This window comes from Panthera pardus, unplaced genomic scaffold (genome assembly GCF_024362965.1).
Source record: "Panthera pardus isolate Hobbes unplaced genomic scaffold, ASM2436296v1 HiC_scaffold_2, whole genome shotgun sequence".
In the NCBI taxonomy this organism is placed as follows: domain Eukaryota; kingdom Metazoa; phylum Chordata; class Mammalia; order Carnivora; family Felidae; genus Panthera; species Panthera pardus.
In genome coordinates, this window is record NW_026526765.1 from 124,910,571 (window position 1) to 124,929,007 (window position 18,437).

At 46.3% G+C, this 18,437-nt stretch overlaps 1 protein-coding gene across 1 annotated transcript in view; it reads left to right on the forward strand.

Annotated features, from left to right (window-relative positions):
• The first annotated feature begins 16,375 nt into the window (after window positions 1-16,375).
• Window positions 16,376-18,437, forward strand: part of SPOCK1 (SPARC (osteonectin), cwcv and kazal like domains proteoglycan 1) — a 516,896-nt gene continuing 514,834 nt past the window's right edge. Inside the window, exons 1-2 of the mRNA XM_019424249.2 lie at window positions 16,376-16,551; window positions 17,198-17,383. Of these exons, the coding sequence (XP_019279794.1) occupies window positions 16,549-16,551; window positions 17,198-17,383 (189 nt within the window). The 5' untranslated portion in view covers window positions 16,376-16,548. The remainder of the gene's footprint in view (window positions 16,552-17,197; window positions 17,384-18,437) is intronic.

An 18,437-nucleotide genomic window follows, 5' to 3' on the forward strand; every position in this document is an offset into this window, starting at 1 on the left:
ACGGAGGAAGTTAGGTAAAATGTTAAGGCTGTATAATAACACTGTAGCTTGATCTGATAAAACACTATGGCAGAGAAAGTCCCTTTCTCTTTTAGGATAACTTTCCTTACATGGCCTAAGAGCTGGAGCCTGGGCCTTTAGGTGACTTTCCCAAGATTGCTGAGCTGGTTGGTGGCTGGCATGAAAATACAGGTCATGGCTATCTGGCTGCCTCTCCTGTTAGAATAAACCTCCAAGTTTAACCCCAGAATGACCATGCAAGTCTTTCCTGCTTTTCCCAGCCTCCCCACTCCTCTTTCCATTTATTTTAGAGCTTAGAGAAAATTCAAAGTCTCCGGTATAAAGGTTTCACACATGTGACACGTGGGGAAGGGCCAGATGGGACACGTGATGGCTCTGGGAATAGATGACATTTGTACATGTTGTTGAGGTGTGAGGTGAGAGGGATGGCTAGGAAAGAGAGAGGGTAATTAGAAGAATTATAAAGACAGGATTGTTTATAATGGTATAGCAGTGGGTGAATTTAAGATAGATCTGGGTGCTGAGATTTCAAATGTGTGTGTGTTTTTTCTTTTGCCTGGAAATCTATTTAAAATGTTTATTACATTAGTAACTATTAGAAACCCAACTAAAGTGGCTTTAGGAAAAAAGGAAGGAAGGAATTAAAGAAGGAAGGAAGGAAGAGAAACAAACAGGAAGGAAAGAAGAAAGAAAGGAAAGGAAGAAAGAAAAGAGAAAAAAGAGAAAGGAAAGAAGGAAGGAAAGAAAGGAAGAAGGAAAGAAAAGAAGGAAGGAAGGAAGAAGAGAAAGGGAAGGAAGGAAGGAAAGGAAGAGAAAGAAAGCAAGAAAGAAGGAAAGAAAGAGAGAAAGAACGAAGGTGTTGACAAATATACCTGGTTGCTCAGTCTCTCTTAGCTCTGTTCTTACCCCTGTTGGCCTTGTTCAGCATTTCTTCCAAGATAACAGGAAGATGGGTACCCCTGACTCTGGGTTTACCTCCTATCATCTTTAATGTCATCTATGAAAAGATGAGCCCTTCTGTTTCTCAATAGTTACAACAAAAGCCCTAGAATGGAGCCTCATTGGCCAGGCTGGGGTCATTTGCCCTTCCAGAACCTTCTTGAAGTGTGGCCAGGGGAATTATATGCTGTTTGGGCAGGCTGGGGTCATGTGGCCATCTCAGGAGCTAGGCTGTGGCACCTGCTGTTCTGAATCATGTGGGCTGAGAGAAGGGAAGAGGTGGTTTCTCAAGGAAAATGAAGGCGTATTTATAGAAGAAAGAGAAAAGAATCCTGGGCAGGCAAAAGCCACAGGCTTCTGCTCCATTTATTATATGCTGCTGTTTACTCACTTGAACATTTCTTCTGTACAAATGAAAGGGTAACCCATGAATGGCTTGTGTCAGGTGAAACACCCAACCTTCATATGAATATAATTATAATGTATCACCTTTTATAGTTTTCCTACAGCCTTTGTGAACACCACAAATAGTGGAATTGTACATGACTATTGAATTTGAGTTCAATAAAGGATTTGTACCACCTGAATTACACCTCTACACACAAGATAGGATACATTAACTTAATTACTGTGGGACTCAATAACATAGGCCATTGCCCTGGGAATTTATCTTGTGTTGTACTCAGAGAGAGGAACTGGGCATCATTTCTAAAGGCAGTCAATTTCCAATTATCCATGTTAATGGAAGAACACAGCATGTGGAAACTCTAAATACTGTTTCTGTTAGGTTTAAGGAGGGGACATGATTTTTTATTTTTCCACCTGAGTTGCTTATTTTGCTTAGACTTAGGTAACATAGAAGAGTTTGCATTATCTGGGTCTATACTTCCTTTCCCCCTGCCTTGATTTATACAATGTGAAGTGCACTTTATTTTTTGGATGTTTATTTTTTAACTTTTCATTTTGAACTCATTTTAGGCTTGTAGGATAGTTGCAAAAATAGTACAGAGAGCTTTCTTTATATCTGTTACTTAGCTTACCTTAATGATGACATCATTAAGGAACATAGTAGAAAACCAGGAAACTAACACTGGCACAATACAATGAATCAACTATACACTTTATCTAAATTTCATCAGTATTCCCCCATTGTCCCTTTTCCACTCCAGAATCCCACATTTGGTTGTAATTTATCTTTAGTTTTGCATAATTTTGAACAGTTCTTCAGTTTTTCTTATTTTTCATCATCTTGGACTTCTGAAGAATACTTATCAATTATTTTGAAGCATATCTTTCAGTCTTACGTTTGGAATGAGATTAAGCTTTTTTTTTTGGCAAGAACGCCAAAGGAATGAGTTATGCCCTTATTTTGCATCATATCAAGAGGTCATGATGTTAATAGATTGTCTCAGCACTGGTGATGTTGACTTCCATCACTTGGTTAAAGTGGTTTCTGCTGCAGTTCTCCCTTATAAAGTTGGTATCTTCCTTTTGTAATAAATATCTTGAGGGAGGTAGTTGGAGACTAATCATGTCCTGTTTGTCTTCAAATTTCCACCTACTAATTTTACCACCCATCAGTAGACCTTGTCTATAACAATGATTACTGTGGTGTTTGACTAATAGTGATTTTCTACTTGCTCTTTCATTCTACACTTATTAATTGGAATTCAACTATAAGGAAGAAATGCCCATTCTCACTATTTATTTATTTATCCACCCACTCATTAATTAATTAATTAATTAATTAATTCTATCAGTATAGACTCATGGACATCTAGGTTATTTTATGGTTTAAATCCAATACAGTAATTATTTATTTTGTTTCCAAAAATTTTCCAGCTTTGGCCATGAGGACCTCCTTCAGGTTTGATTCTGTTCTTTTGACAAGGCCACATCTTTGTGAGCACTTTCTTACTTTCTGGCAGTACAAAATGTGCCAAGCTTATCTTCTATTTCCCTGCTCTAGCCCAGCAATCATCCACTTCTCAAGGAGCCCTGGTTTATTTTATTAGAAAATAGTATTTCGAAACCAAGACCTGGGCACTAGGTATGCTCACTGCTACTTGGTTATTTTAGAATCTCTCAGAAGCTAGGGCTAGGAAACATGGGTACATGTACTAATGCATGCATGTGCATACATCTATATTTCTTGCACACAGGTTGATGAATTGAGTGACCTTGCAGCAGAAATGAAGACTATGTATAGTTTCACCAACATGGCTTCCCTTTCCCTAAGAGAAATTTACCTACTAGTAAATCAACTCAGTCACTGCTGAATGTTGACCTACTAGAAACAGAAACCATTGCTGAACCTTTGTATTTCAGATCTCTTCCAACTTGGAATGGGAAACATTTTATTCTGACCAGGACTGACAGATACTCTGGGTTCGGATTTGCCTTTCCAGCATGCTCTGTCTCAGCCAGCACCACTGGCAGATGCAAGGATCAAATTAGTGTTTGATGTACTGACATGGGATACCACATAACATTGCCTTGGACCAGGGAACTATTTTATAGCAAAGGAGGTCTGGCAGTGAGCACATAACCATGGGATCCACTGACCCTTTGTATACTGCACCATCCTGAAGCTGCTGGTCTGGTTAAGGATTGGAACAACCTCTTAAAGATATAGCTGAAGTATTAATTTTAAAATGCCATTTTAAAAATTTATTTATTAAAAAATTTTTTTTTATTTGAGAGAGAGAGAGCAAGCGAGAGGAGGGGAGGGGCAGAGAGAGAGAGACAGAATCCGAAGCAGGCTCCAGGCTCCGAGCTGTCAGCACAGAGCCCCAGAGCCTGACATGGGGCTCGAATTCACAAGCAGTGAGATCATGACCTTAGCCAAAGTCAGTCACCCAACCAACTTGAGTCACCCAGGCGCCCTAAACCAAATGCCATTCTATAGTGCTATGTCCCCAGAAGACAGGATACGTTGGTGAGACTCAAGGATGGTAAGAAAGAGCATCGATGCTCATCATCATTTTCATGACCCATCTGGAGTCTTTGCACACTTCCTGTTTGCAGCTAGAGATCCTATATCCTAGATGGGAGTTGCTTCCACTAGGGTACACAGGAGGTGTTCCACTAAACTTAAACTATGGCTGCTGCCTTGTCACTTTGGACTTCCCATTTGACAACAGAAGACCAAGCACAAAATGGAATAATTGACCCTCACCGTCATGAGAAGGTAGGACTTTGGTATGTGTTGGTGGTAAGAGAAATATACTGAGTTGATTCCCTGAGATCCCTTGGCACTTCCATGACTACTTATAGCTATAAATGGGCAAGGATAGCAGTTACAGTCTGTTAAAGGCATGGTGATCTGGGGCTCAGATTCTTCATGGATAAGGGTCTGGGTTGCCCTGCCAGGCAAGTTACCCAGGCTAGCAGATGGACTAGCCAAGGGGAGGGGAAGGGCAAGCATCAGTTATAACTTCAAGACCAAGTACAGCATCAACTAAGTTACCCACCTCTTGTGTGATTTCTCAGGAAGTATAACCTATCAGAATCCTGGAGAAGTTGTGGGTGGATGGGGTGACTTTAACATGAGGAGCAAGTGGATGTCAGTGGTGCTTCTTCTTAGGAGACTTACCCTTGGCAGAGATTGTATACCCTCATAACTCACACTTCTGGTAGGCAGCAGTCAATGCCACAGGGAAATGAAAGACCAGTCTCTCATGGGGAACCAACCTGGGGGTATTACTCTGTCCCAGAGTTCTCCATGGGTCCAGGCTGAAGCTATTCTCCAGTGGGGACCACAGTCGTGCTTGGCTTTCTTTGCCTGCACGCTCCTATTCTGTTACTCTTCTCCCTACAGCACTCTATCAATAAATCACTTTCTCAGGAATCCTTGCCTCAGGCTCTGCTTCTGTGGAACTAACCTCAGATAATACTGATTGATTATTTTTATTCAGTTAATGCCGTATGTTCCCAGCTGTGAGATATTCCCAAATAACATAACTTAGTGGCCACATAATATTCTTCTATATAAATGTAGTTTATTTAACTAGTTCCCCGTTTCTAGAAATTTAGATTGTTTCCACATTTTCACTATTATAAGTAATTCCACAAACATCGTTGTTGACAAATATTTGCATACATTCTTTTTTTTTATTAAAGATTTTATTTTTAAGTAATCTCTACACCCAGTGTGAGGCTCGAACTCACAACTCTAAGATCAAGAGTCACATGCTCCACCAACAGAGCCAGCCGGGTGCCCCTCTTTGTACATATTCTTAATTATCTGAATAGGTTAAATTCTTATGGGTGGAACTGTGAAGTCAAAGGTTACAAACATTTTGTGGCTTTTAATATAAATATGAACTTGGCCTCCAGGAGCATTGTGCTACTTTATGAGCCCACAGAGAGAATAGGAAGGAGACTTTTCCCCATATCTGCCAAATAGAGAAAAATGAATAAAACAGTCTTTGCAAATTTGATAGGTGATGTATTATTTTGATGTGCTTTATTTTGGTTATTAGGCAGTTGATTCATATATAATTTGGCCATTTGTATGTCTTTGAATTGCCTGTTCAAAGCCTTTGCCAATTTCTCATTGATTTCTTCTTTCCTTTACTGATGTGTTTGAATTCTCTTTGTAATGGATTCAAAGTATATGGAAACTTTAATTGTTAGTATCAAGGGTACCTCATGCTTCCTCTGAGTCCAATGCTGGGGTAGAGGTGCTATAGTCCTCCTCCCTCATTTTAGGAGAGGAGAGAGTCCTAGGAACAGCTAGGATCCCTATGGATAAAGAGGAGTGGGGAGTAAGGTTCTCCTTCTTCTTATGAATACTCATTTAAAATTAATTGAGCATATATGGTTCAAATGATATGTGCATATGCTATCTTCCTAAAATCCTGATAGTCATGTCCTATCATTGCCTACATACTACAAATAAAGAAATGGAAGCATATAGAGAATAAAAAACTTGTGGAAATCACAGAGGCATTAAATGACAGAGCTGAGATCCAAACCCAGGTCTCTCTAACTCTAGGGTATGTGATCCTAATATAGGATATACTGTTTATGTTACACTTCCACACTGAGATATCTTTGGAAGAAGGAAAAGAACATTGCCCACAGTTCTGCCTTAACATAGCCACTGCTAGTTTACTTTTTTTTCCCCCCTTCCTTCCTGCTGAAATCCTTCTGGCCATCCATTTCTACAATTTGATTTTTTTTTTTTTACCCTATATTTTTCCATATTCTTTCATGGGTTTTATGGCCATCATTTTAATGACCTGCATAATATGCCTTTGTTGGTTACATGCTAACTTTGTAAATTTGGTGTTCTCCCACCAAAGATCTTAGGACAGCTTCTGGGGACCCCTGCTGTTTCCCCCCTACAGTTCTCCTTGGCTTGATAACTCCCTGTTTACTTCATGCCTTCAGTGAAATGATACAAATCTAAGTTGCAAATTACCTGAGGATGTCTTTCAAAGTTGTAGGCATCTGCAAATTATATGTGAATATGTGTGTAGCCAGGCAAATTCTTCCCAACATTTTAACTTTAGAAAAATCTAGTGGAGAGAAGTGTGTAAGTGATTTAAAATCTCTACTTGGGGTCTGTGTTCCTCATTCTATAAAGGGGTGAACTCACCTGCTCGTCTAAGCCTCATATGTGAGACTTTAATAAGAAATCACACGGTAAGTTGTAAAGCATCTTATAGGAACAGCAGTGACACTGCCATATCATATTTATAGTGTTTCCCATGTGTAGACACTAGGCAAGTTTTACATCCCTCTTAATCCTCCTCACAGCCCTATAAAGAAGGTACACCATTATTTTCTTCATTTTACAGGCAAACAAATGGGTCCAGAGGGATTAATCAACTAGTCTGAGAGTCCACAGTTAGAAGGAGGCTGAGCTGGTGTTTGAACCAAGGTTTGCCAGAGCCTCAGGGCTCTGTGTGGTTAGCACAGTGATGGAGGTTTTTGTCTTCTCACTGATCCATTAATGCCTTCTGGAACTGTGTTGCCTTGAGGTGATGCTTTCCTAGCATTGTCTATTCCCAGGGGCTTATGCTGGTTCAGTTTAGTGTGTAGGACTTTGCCGATGCTTCTGTATTCCATTTGGGGAATTTGTGTAGGAAATATTTATAGGAAGTTTGGTTTTAGTTCAAGCTAGTTGCTCAATGGTCTTAGAAATCCTGTCAAGCTAGTTCAGGCTCCTCTGGGGGCTCAGGAGATGAGTCTGGTTTTTTTACTGTGTTTCTAAGGCCCACTTGGCTCTGTGTGACTTCTCCAGCTTCAGATTTGCTGTCTCATCTCCATGTTGGCTTGAAAGCTTCTTGGAGAGCTTCCTCCATGAGGAACTCCATTTTTTTTTAAACTTTTTTTTACATTTATTTATTTTTGATAGAGAGAGACAGACCACAAGTGGGGGAGGGGCAGAGAGAGAGGGAGACACAGAATCTAAAGCAGGCTCCAGGCTCCGAGCTGTCAGCACAGAGCTGGGCGCGGGGCTCGAACCCACAAACCACGAAATCATGACCTGAGCTGAAGTCAGGCACTTAACCGGCTGAGCCACCCAGGTGCCTGAGGAACTCCATTTTTGTGCTCAGTCTCTAGATCCTTGCTGAGTTGGGGCCTCTTTCAGCAGTGTGGCTTGCTGGAGGTACAGCCAAGCTCTCTTTTGACATGGCACACCCTGACCTCCATCTCCCTAAGCTGTGAACTTGCATGATCCCCAAACTAAAACAATTCTAATGGCAGAATTCTGGTGATGACCCAGAGAGGGAAGGAGGCTCTTGCCAGCCTATTGTGAATCTTTTGTCTGTGTGTAGAGGCCGATGCCAACACAGGGGTGCTTTTCTTGTCTTTAAATGAACACAAAGTTAATGAGACAAAAAGGAGCTTAGATGGCTTTTCTGGGAGGGGAAAAGAAAATTGTCTTCAAGACTCTAAAGGCTTGCTGTTTGGTTGACAGAGATGAGGTAGCTCCATATTTCCCATCTCAGAGCATAGTGTATGGGCAATGGAGTGAGGTGCTATGCCTCACAGTGTAGAAATGGATTTAGAAGCCACAAAGCCTGGAGTCAGATCCCTTATAATCCTGAGCAAGTCATTTAACCTCTCCAGACCTTGGTGTCCTTGAACCATGAAGTGGGAGGACTGTGGTATTCAGTTTATAGTGTTGAGTGAGGAACTTTTGACAAACAAGCACTTAGATAACATTTATTATGTGTAAGACACTGTGCTAAGTACATTACCAATAGAAACTTGTTTAATCCTCTTGATAACCCCATGAAGTAGGCACTACACTGTCTTTATGTATTTTTTTTAAATTTAACTTTATTTTTTATTTTTTAAAATTTACATCCAAATTAGTTAGTATATAGTGAAGCAATGATTTCAGGAGTAGATTCCTTAATGCCCCTTACCCATTTAGCCCATCCCCCCTCCTACAACCCCTGCAGCAACCCTCAGTTTGTTCTCCATATTTATGAGTCTCTTTTGTTTTGTCCCCCTCCCTGTTTTTATATTATTTTTGTTTCCCTTCCCTTATGTTCATCTGTTTTGTCTCTTAAAGTCCTCATATGAGTGAAGTCATATGATTTTTGTCTTTCTCTGACTAATTTCACTTAGCATAATACCCTCCAGTTCCATCTATGTAGCTGCAAATGGCAAGATTTCATTCTTTTTGATTGCTGAGTAATACTCCATTGTATATATATACCACATCTTCTTTATCCATTCATCCGTTGATGGACATTTGGGCTCTTTCCATACTTGGGCTATTGCTGATAGTGCTGCTATAAACATGGGGGTGCATGTGCCCCTTCGAAACAGCACACCTGTATCCCTTGGATAAATGCCTAGTAGTGCAATTGCTGGGTCGCAGGGTAGTTCTATTTTTAGTTTTTTTGAGGAAACTCCATACTGTTTTCCAGAGTGGCTGCACCAGTTTGCATTCCCACCAACAATGCAAAAGAGATCCTCTTTCTCCGTATCCTCACCAACATCTGTTGTTGCCTGAGTTGTTAATGTTAGCCATTCTGACAGGTGTAAGGTCGTATCTCATTGTGGTTTTGATTTGTATTTCCCTGATGATGAGTGATGTTGAGCATTTATTCATGTGTCGGTTGGCCATCTGGATGTCTTCTTTGGAGAAGTGTCTATTCATATCTTTTGCCCATTTCTTCACTGGATTATTTGTTTTTTGGGTGTTGAGTTTGAGAAGTTCTTTATAGATTTTGGATACTAACCCTTTATCTGAAATGTCATTTGCAAATTTCTTCTCCCATTCTGTCGGTTGCCTTTTAGTTTTGGTGATTGTTTCCTTCACTGTGCAGAAGCTTTTTATTTTGATGAGGTCCCAGTAGTTCATTTTTGCTTTTGTTTCCCTTGCCTCCGGAGACATGTTGAGTAAGCAATTGCTGCGGGCAAGATCAAAGAGGTTTTTGCCTGCTTTCTCCTTGAGGATTTTGATGGCTTCCTGTCTTACATTGAGGTCTTTCATCCACTTTGAGTTTATTTTTGTGCATGATGTAAGAAAGTGGTCCAGGTTCATTCTTCTGCATGTCACTGTCCGGTTTTCCCAGCACCACTTGCTGAAGAGACTGTCTTTATTCCATTGGCTATTCTTTCCTGCTTTGTCAAAGATTAGTTGCCCATACGTTTGTGGGTCCATTTCTGGGTTCTCCATTCTATTCCATTGATCTGAGTGTCTGTTCTTGTGCCATACACTGTCTTATGAATTTAAGATGCATGCTTTTTTAACTTCTCTGAAATGGGTTGCATCTGACAGCTGACAGTGTCTCACAAACTCCAGGGACTGTGTCAGCTACTGAAGAATTGGGAGAATGTTCCAGGCAGAAGGATGTCAGAGATTTTTGGAGACCTGCATGAACATGGAGGAATCAAACAGAGATGAATTCTTTCCAGCTGGGCCAAGCAAGCTTCCCTCCAGTGCTGCAAACCAGGACAGAGGTCTTTCCTATTAGAATAAGCTCCATGAAGATAGGGGCTGTTTTTGTCCCATTCACCTGTAGTGTCCCTGGCATCATCTAGTGTGGCATAATGATTGGTGGATGTTGAAATGAAGATTCAGAGGTTGCCCTCCCATCCCCAGTGACTTTCCACAGATACATCAGTCCCTGGAAGTCTCTCTCCCACAGTCCTTGGGCACCTTGTTAGATTTTTTTTCCCCACAGGACCAAGGAGGTGGGTCAAGACAGCACATCACTTTGTTTGACCAGGTGTCCTGTAAGCAGCCATCACTATTTGACATAGAGAGGGCCTTAGTGTTCCTGGATGAGGACCAAACATGTGGTCCCTAGCACCCAAATACTATTTTACACTCTAAGCTGACGAGGTTACGTCCTCAGCATGGCTCCCGACTCATGTTCAATCCTTTGGTCCTGTGTTCAAGGAGTCAGAGTTATCAGTGCGTTTTGAAGCACAGACAGTCACAATCTTAAATAATTGGAATGATTTCCCATTTTAATATCTTGATGACTAGATACATTTCACGGGAATAGGTGCTAAACTTCATGAGAACAACCGATATTGTGTATAAATGAATCAGGAACAGTCCATTTACATCAAAAGATGACTTTTTACCAGTGTGAGCTTTAGTGTGGGAGGTGAGGGAAACACAGAGGGCAGGGAGGAAGATGGCAGCCGTGGGGTTGAGTGCTGTGGTGGGTTGTGGGGGACCTTTGACATCAGATAGTACCTGGTTCAGATCCTGGCTCTACCATTTACTCATTGAGGGATCCTGGATGAGTGGTAACATGACCCTGGGACTCATTGTCTCCATATGTGCAATGGGGCTTATCTTGGTGCCTATTTCTTAGGGGGTTGTTGTGAACATTATATTATATGCATATGCATTATATGCATTATATGCATATCAGCAAATGTTCCTAGTATTGTCACTCTCCTGGTTTTCTTCTCTGTGGTCAGGACTTTGGCCTCCTCTGCTTTGTCCTTGGGTAGCTGCTTGGCTACTAAGCTTTCCTGATGGTTGTTTTCATTTATTTCTGAGGTATTCATTTGCTTAAAATCGATTTCTCCCAAGCTGGATTGCCCATACCCCATGGCTCTGCATGACAGGGGGTGGTGGGGAGAAAGCAAGAAGGTATGTGTATGCGGTGGAAATGGCCATGGGGGTTGCAGAGAGATGGAGTGAGCCTGGCTCTGCTGAATACATATAATCAATAGGTGAAATCGACATCTTCGTAAAAGTTACAGGTCCTGCTGGGTGAGCTCTTTTCAGTGGTGCCAAGAATGCACCTATTTCATTTTTCCTCTTCTTGGGGCCGGGATAGATTCACCTTCAAACCACCTGAACAGCCTGGGAATAGAGTGGTCATCTCATCCCTCATTGTTCCCACCTTCCATCCATGGACTGTTTTAGGGTTAAGGTATTGACAAAAACCTGGGAGCTACTTTGCTTTTGAGAAGGGAAGGAAATAAATACATTGAGTCACAAGCATTCACTCATTCACTCAGTATTTATTGTGTACCTACTAGGTACCAGATGCTTGTTTTTAAAGTTTATTTAGAGGAGGTGGGGAGGGAAAGAGAATCCCAAGTAGTTTCCACATTGTCAGTGCAGAGCCTGATGCAGGGCTTGAACTCACGAACCCGTGAGATCATTACCTGAGCCAAAATCAAGAGTTGGAGGCTGACTGAGCCACCCAGGTGCCACCAGATGCTTTTTTAAGCACTGTGGGTTTAAAAGCAAATGAGACAGGCATGCCCAGACCCCTGTGCTTTGAATGTCTGGTGGGAGATTGACATTGTACAGCTATGATGGGTGCAGGGAGGATGCTGGGGTCAGGAGAGCCTTTTCTGAGGACTTGGCATGAAGCTGCAGTCTGAATGGTGAGCAGGGGCTGGCCAGGAGAAGGGCAGGGAGGGAGGAGAGCATCTAGGCTGTAGGGAGCCCTCCCCAGATTAGCCCTGAAGTGGGGGGGGGGCAGGAGATAGGTGATTAGAGGGGGAGGAGGAGAGGGTTGTGTAGGACTGAAGGGCTGGCAGAATCCAAGCTCAGCTGGGTGGATAGGGAGTCATGGTTGGGTGCCTGATTGTCATCCTGGGAGCACGGATAGGTAAGGAGAGAGAAGAGGTCATGTTTGTACAGATACAGGATGACTTTGGTGCCTGTATGGAGAGTGAATCACACATCTCTAGTAGAGAGAAAGAGACCCTTGGAAGGGGCTCCATACAGTTTGGATGCAGGGTGGGTGGGGACTGGACTCTAGAGGTGTAGTAGTGGGTACAGTGGGTCTAACTGGAAATTCTGCAGAGGTAGACTTGATGGGTTGGTATATCACTGAAAGTGGGGGCTGTGGAGGAGGTTGGAATGAGACTGGCATTTGGGGTGGTGGTGGTTTTCCTGAGGTGGGGACATGGGCTGGGAGCAGGTTTAGTTAGGAGACATGGCTCAGGCATTCAGTTTTGGACACATGGAGTTCAAAGTGACAGTGAAACAGCCAAATGGGGATGCCATATAGGAGGTAGGTAGGAGTCTGCAGCTAAAAATAAATCTGGGTTGATGACAGGGTGAGTATGGCAGGCACCTCTTTCATCCCATGGAGCCCAATGGGTGGTTCTTATCATAGCCAGCATAGCCTCACGGAGTGGGGGCTACACTTTGAACTTCCTACTACCAGATGCACCTTCCTCTCTTTCTGCGACCTTCAGCAATTCATCTAGCCTTTCTCTGCTCCCCTATCCTCAGCATAAAATGGTGATAGTTATGTCTGCTTCAGACTACCCAGTAGCATGTGTCTGAGGATTCATTAAACTGAAAATAAAACATGTGGGGCACTTTGGAAATAAGAACTATGTTAAAACAAGGAGTTATTATAGTTGTGCGCAAGCCAATGAAAAGCAGAAATACAGCCCTAAGGCCCAGTATTGATTTTGGTCCCGGGTACTTCCCGTAGCCGAATAAATCTGACATTTCTGCCCTCAAGTGCTGGCTGCACTGGTGGCAGGCCTCCAGCTTCCAGCCTCCTTGCCCCTGTTCCAAGGTTACGTCCTTTCTCGGCTCAGGCCAGATTCAGCACCCCCACACCTGCCCATGGTGCTCTGGCTGCCCTTCCCACCCCGGTGGGTGGTTACAGGGAAGGTTCCAGTTGTGAAGTTGGAGACTGGCCAAGAGCAGATGCCCTCCGATTAAACTGGGGACAGGCCCTGCTGGAAAAGCAGAGCTTGGATCTGCAGAACATGGGATTTAAGGGCTACCAAAGGAAACATCTCTAGACAGAGTTTTCAAACTTAGAAATGCATTAAGGGTTTTGGAATTTGCTTCATGCATTCATTCATTCATTCATTCAGTCACTGGATAAATATTTAGGGAGTGCCCATTGAGTGTCAGGCTCTGAGATAAGCCTGGGGATACAGGAGTAAAAGGACGCTACGCATGTCCTTCTGGAATTAATATTTGGACTGGGAAAGAGAGAGACAAAGGAACTACATACTCTTTCGGGACAACCAGGTACAAGGATAGAGAGCAGTGATGTGGCTGGGCTGGGAAGGCCCTGTTTTAGAGGGGGTGACACGGAGCTGAGATCTGACAGCTAAGAAAGAGCTGACCTGAGACATGTGGGAAGCGTGCATTCCAAGTGAAGGACCTGGCCAGTGCCAAGTACCTGAGGTGAGAACATGCTTGGCACGTGTGCAAAACCATGACAACAAGTGTGGCTAGAATCCAGGGAATGAGAGGGAGGAAGAGGGGGCCAGATGGTACAGGGTTTTATCAGTCATGGGAAGGAGTTTGGATTTTTGTTTTAGTGTCATGGTGAGCCATTGAACGGTTCTTTTCAAGGGAGTGATTTCTGTTTGAAAGTGATTATCCTGAATGGATAATGGATTGGAGGGGAAAGGAAAGAATCAAGGCAACCACCCAAGAAGCCACTGCTGCCTTCCAGGTGAGAAGTAGTGGCTGTGTGGACCCATGGTGCCAGTGGAGGTGGACTGGGCAGGGTGCCGGGCAGTGGAAGTGGTAAGGTTGCTGATAGACAGGAGGTGAGGGGCGAAGGGAACGGAGGGACTGAAGATGCCTCCTATGTTTCTGACCCTGGCAGCCATGTGCACAGGGATACATTTATTGTGGTAGGGATCAGTCAGAGCACGGGTTCACAGAGGGAAATCTAGACTCCTGTTTTGACCTGGAAAAGTCTGTCATACCGATGGGGCATGTGGAGGAGATGTCAAGTAGGGCGTTGGACGTACAGCTGGAAGTCATCAGACACTTCTGGGCTAGAAATGCAAATGCAGAGTATCAGCACAGGACTGGATAGGAACACCCCGGGAAAGGATCTAGACAGAGCAGAGGGCCCAGGACTGAGCCCTGAAAATGACTGGTGGGAATGACCGGTGGGGAGCAGGAAAGTCAGCAGGCATGGTGCCACGAAAGCCTAAAGGAACCTCTCAGAGGCCAAGAACAGTAGGACTGAGGTCTCCCACTCATTTTGACGACTTGGAGGAGGTTGCTGATGGTGACAAGTCACTTCAGTTAGTCAGTGAGGATGAAAAGCACATAGAGTGGGTGGAAGAAAGAACTAGAGCTGAGGAGGCAGAAATGACATTTGGGGACAACTCTTTGGAGAAGTTTTGCTGTCAAATTGGGCAGAGAAATGGGGAAGTGGCTGCTTGGTTGGGTTTGTATGAAAGTAAGAAATGGTCTCTCCATCATTTGTAAACCTCTCTCCCACTCTGATACACCCAGGACATGATCCTGAAACACCGGAAGTATTTCCATGATAAAATCAACTGTGGATGACACACAGTCCCCAATATATAGCTGTGACTCCACTCCTTTCTCTCCCTTTCAAGAATGCTTCTAGGAATGTAAATCAGCCAGAATAATGTTGGGATAAGCATCTGCTACTTTTTAGGAACAATCATAATCCAACTTCTACACATCAAACTACACAAGTAAATTATCTGTGGTGACCGCATCACAGCGGTTGAGAAATGTTCGCTGAGTGTGGTTCCAGTCCCTGGCTGGATGCCATTCATTCATTCATTCATTCATTCATCAAATGTTTTCTGAGCTCTCACTATGTGTCAGGAGCGTGGCTCTAGACAGTGGGAGCAGAGATGAACAAGCCAAACATGGCCTCCGTCCTCACATAGCTGCCTCGCTTGGAATAAGGGATTCCAAGTGCAGTAAGTTTAAGCTGGAGTTGTTGTGTTCTCAAGGAGAGCCTCTCTAGGGTCTTGGCCTGGTCCACAGGCTTAGCAAGAGTTACTCTGAAGAGGTCAGGATGTATAAGCTGCAGGGGTGAATTAATAAGGCCCAAGTTGGGGGTGGGTGTGGACAATGGCCCAGGCAGAAATGAGCACCCAGTGCTGGAATCCTATCCCCACTGAGGTCTGTACCAAGACCAACTTGTCCAAGAACTCAGGGGAGGAGGAAGGTATGGCACCAGAGGCGGCCAGATCGGTGGTCAGGGGACAGATGTGCAGAGTCAGGAGGCTTCACCCATTGTTTGGTTTTCATCAGGAGAGCGCCATGAAGGGTTTTAAGTGTGTGTGTTGAAGGAAGAGGGGTGAGTGTATCAGACTTGTTTTCAAAGAGCACTCAGGTGTCTGGGGAGTGGGGTGTGGTTGTACAAGAGAAAGGCAGCAGGTGAGTGTCACCTGTATGCAGACAGAGGACTGCATTACTAACTTTCCAGCCCTTTTTGACCAGACGCCGCTGAGGATTTGGAAACGAGATTGGGGGTCTGGGGGCAGGTTAAGGCCGGCCTTACCGGTCTGTATCCTGTTCCTGAAGTCTGGTTTAGTTTTCCTCCTCTCCTTCCTCCCCTGGGGGAAAACCCAACAGGCTGGTGCGGGGGCCAGCTCTCAAGCAATGGGAACAGAAGCAGACCTGGGCTTCGGCTGCAGAACACCAAAGGATATGCTTAGGTCTAATGTGGGGATCCAGGGATGTAGAAATTTTAGAAATGGAGGCAGACGGACTGTTTTAAGGGCTTAACAGCAGTGGGCATGGTATGGGGCATGGGCGTGCAGAGACACCGGTGGGCACAGGACCAGGAACGAGAACGGGCAGTGCCGAAATTCACTCACCTCCCAGAGGCCCTCTCAAGGAACGCTGATTCAGCAAGTCTGGAGCACCGGCCAGGAATCCGCATTTTTAAGAAGCCCTTTCCTCCCCAGACCAAGGTGATTCTGACCTAGGTGGCCCGGCGACCCTCCTTTTGAGAATGCCTCTACGTTGCTTTCTTGGCCATGTGTCCTCAGTGCCCTCAGTAGCTTTCACCGGCTTGAGCCTGAAAGCTTATTTCGGCCCCGCGTTGAGCGGTGGATAAGCACTTCCCCGGCTGGCTGCCTGGCCAGGGGCGGCGGGGCTAGCGGGCGGGCGGCACGGCAGCGCGCGGCCGCCAGGGGTCGCCAGAGGCCTCGGCTCGAGCGCTCGGGCTCCTCCGCCCGTGGTCGCCGCGCCCGAGCGAGCTAGAGAGCGAGCGGAGCCAGAGCGCTGCGGGCTCACAAAGCGGCCGGACGCGCGGCGGCGGGTGGCAGGAGCGTAGGAGAGCGAGCCGGCGGATCAGCCTCCTCCGCGACCGCGCCACACGAGCTCCAGCAACTCGGACGCGGGGACCCGGGCCGGCCCCCATGGTACGTGCCCCGCGGAACCTCGCGCCCCAACTTGGCGTAGTTGGGACCTCCCCGCGACCACCGGGAGGCTGGCAGGGGCAGGGCCTGGGGGTATCTCCGCGGGACCTTCTTGCCGAGGCTACAGGGCGGACGAGGGATTACCGCCCCCCCCCCCCACCCCAGCTGCGGGTACCTCCTCCCTCCACCCCGTGCCCCGTTTGGCCAGAGCCTGGGCTGCTGCTCGGATCCCTGTTCTCCCCCCTCCCTACCCCGGAGCTCTGGGCACCGTCTGTGGGAGTGCGGCTTGCCGATCCAGGAATCCGCGTTTTTGGGGAGGGGTGCTGAAGAAGCCGATTCGAGAGTAGCGGTCCGTGGGGCACCCGGAGAATAGGCGACAGATATCCTCTGTAGTTTGGTAGCAGCCCCTAATTTGTGACGCAGCCTCTTGATTTGTAACTAAGCCCCCCCATTCGTGAGAGGGCTCCCCGGCTCTCTCGATTCGCGACAGACGCCCCAGGTGTGCGAGGGATGACCCTTTTTCCGCCGTGAGATTCCCCAGTCCCTACAGCCAGGGCGGGTCGCCGAGGCGCCGAGACCTCGGTGCACCGCGAGGGGCTCGCCTGGCCCTGCCCTCCGGCTCACGCCCCTGCGTGCCCCCTGCCCGCAGATGCCGGCGATCGCGGTGCTGGCGGCGGCGGCCGCGGCGTGGTGCTTCCTCCAGGTCGAGAGCCGGCACCTGGACGCGCTCAACGGAGGCGCGGGCCCCAACAACGGCAATTTCCTAGACAATGACCAGTGGCTGAGCACCGTCTCCCAGTACGACCGGGACAAGTACTGGAACCGCTTTCGAGACGTGAGTACCGCTGCTGGCAGGCCCTGCGGGGTTGAGGAGCCTCTATGAGAGGGGGGGCTCTGAGGCGGGGAGGGGAGGGGATGGGCGCAGACCTCTCACCGCAGCTTGTTGGCGGGGGGGTTCCCAGGCTGCATCTTGCCAGAGAAGAACTTTAAAGAGAACTTCGAAGGCGTGATGCTGTTTGCCTGTTACCTGTGGTCCAGGTGTGTGTAATCGTAGGACCGGGGGAGATAACTCAGTACGCATGGTAAGAACAGCAAGCAGCTTGGAGAGAGGCTCCCTAAGGTCCTCAATTCCCCTAACGTGGATGGTTGACTTTGCCGAGCCCCCTAGAGAACCTTCCTGGGGCAGCAGGGATTTGGACCATCTCTGGGCTGTGCCAGAAGAATCCCTGGTGCAGATGTTAGGTTTAGGGGTGAGCCCAGCTGATTTGTTCCAGGAGGATTGGAGGGTCGTGGCAACGGGCCTGAGAAAATGTGGATGGTGGTGCTGTGGAGGAGGTGTGGTGGTTTTGATCCTTGGAGTCTTTAGGGAAAGGGAGCAGGCCACTGATGGAGCTGGTCTTCTGCCCTGAAGATGAGCTTGGGTGGCAGAGGATTGCTCCTGTGGGGGAGCCCTGGCAGGGGAGAAAGTTCCTCCTGGGCACCCACAGGCACATCTGCTGCCTGTTTCTTCCCCAAGGCTGGCTGTGGCTCCCCAGGTATGTCCCGGAGGATGCAGGACAAGAGGCACCTGGCACAGTCTTTCCAGCAGATGGCAACCCCCGGGTGCTGTGGGAGCTGCTTGCAGACAGCTCTTTCAAAGGCTGTCCCAGATGGTTGGGGCCATAGGCTTGCAGGGCACTGAGGAAGAACTTTTATGATCCTTGACATTAGCAATTCCTGCCAGTGAGAGAGAGGGACCCGCATTTCCGAGTCTCTGTTCTTCTTACAGGGTTCTTTCAGGCGGGAGATGTTTGGGAGTCACCATCCTTCACTGGATTTATCTTAGCCCCTGTCCTGGTCTTCCCAAACCCTCGCGGGGGGGAAAGCACGAGGAAATCCAGAGAATCCAG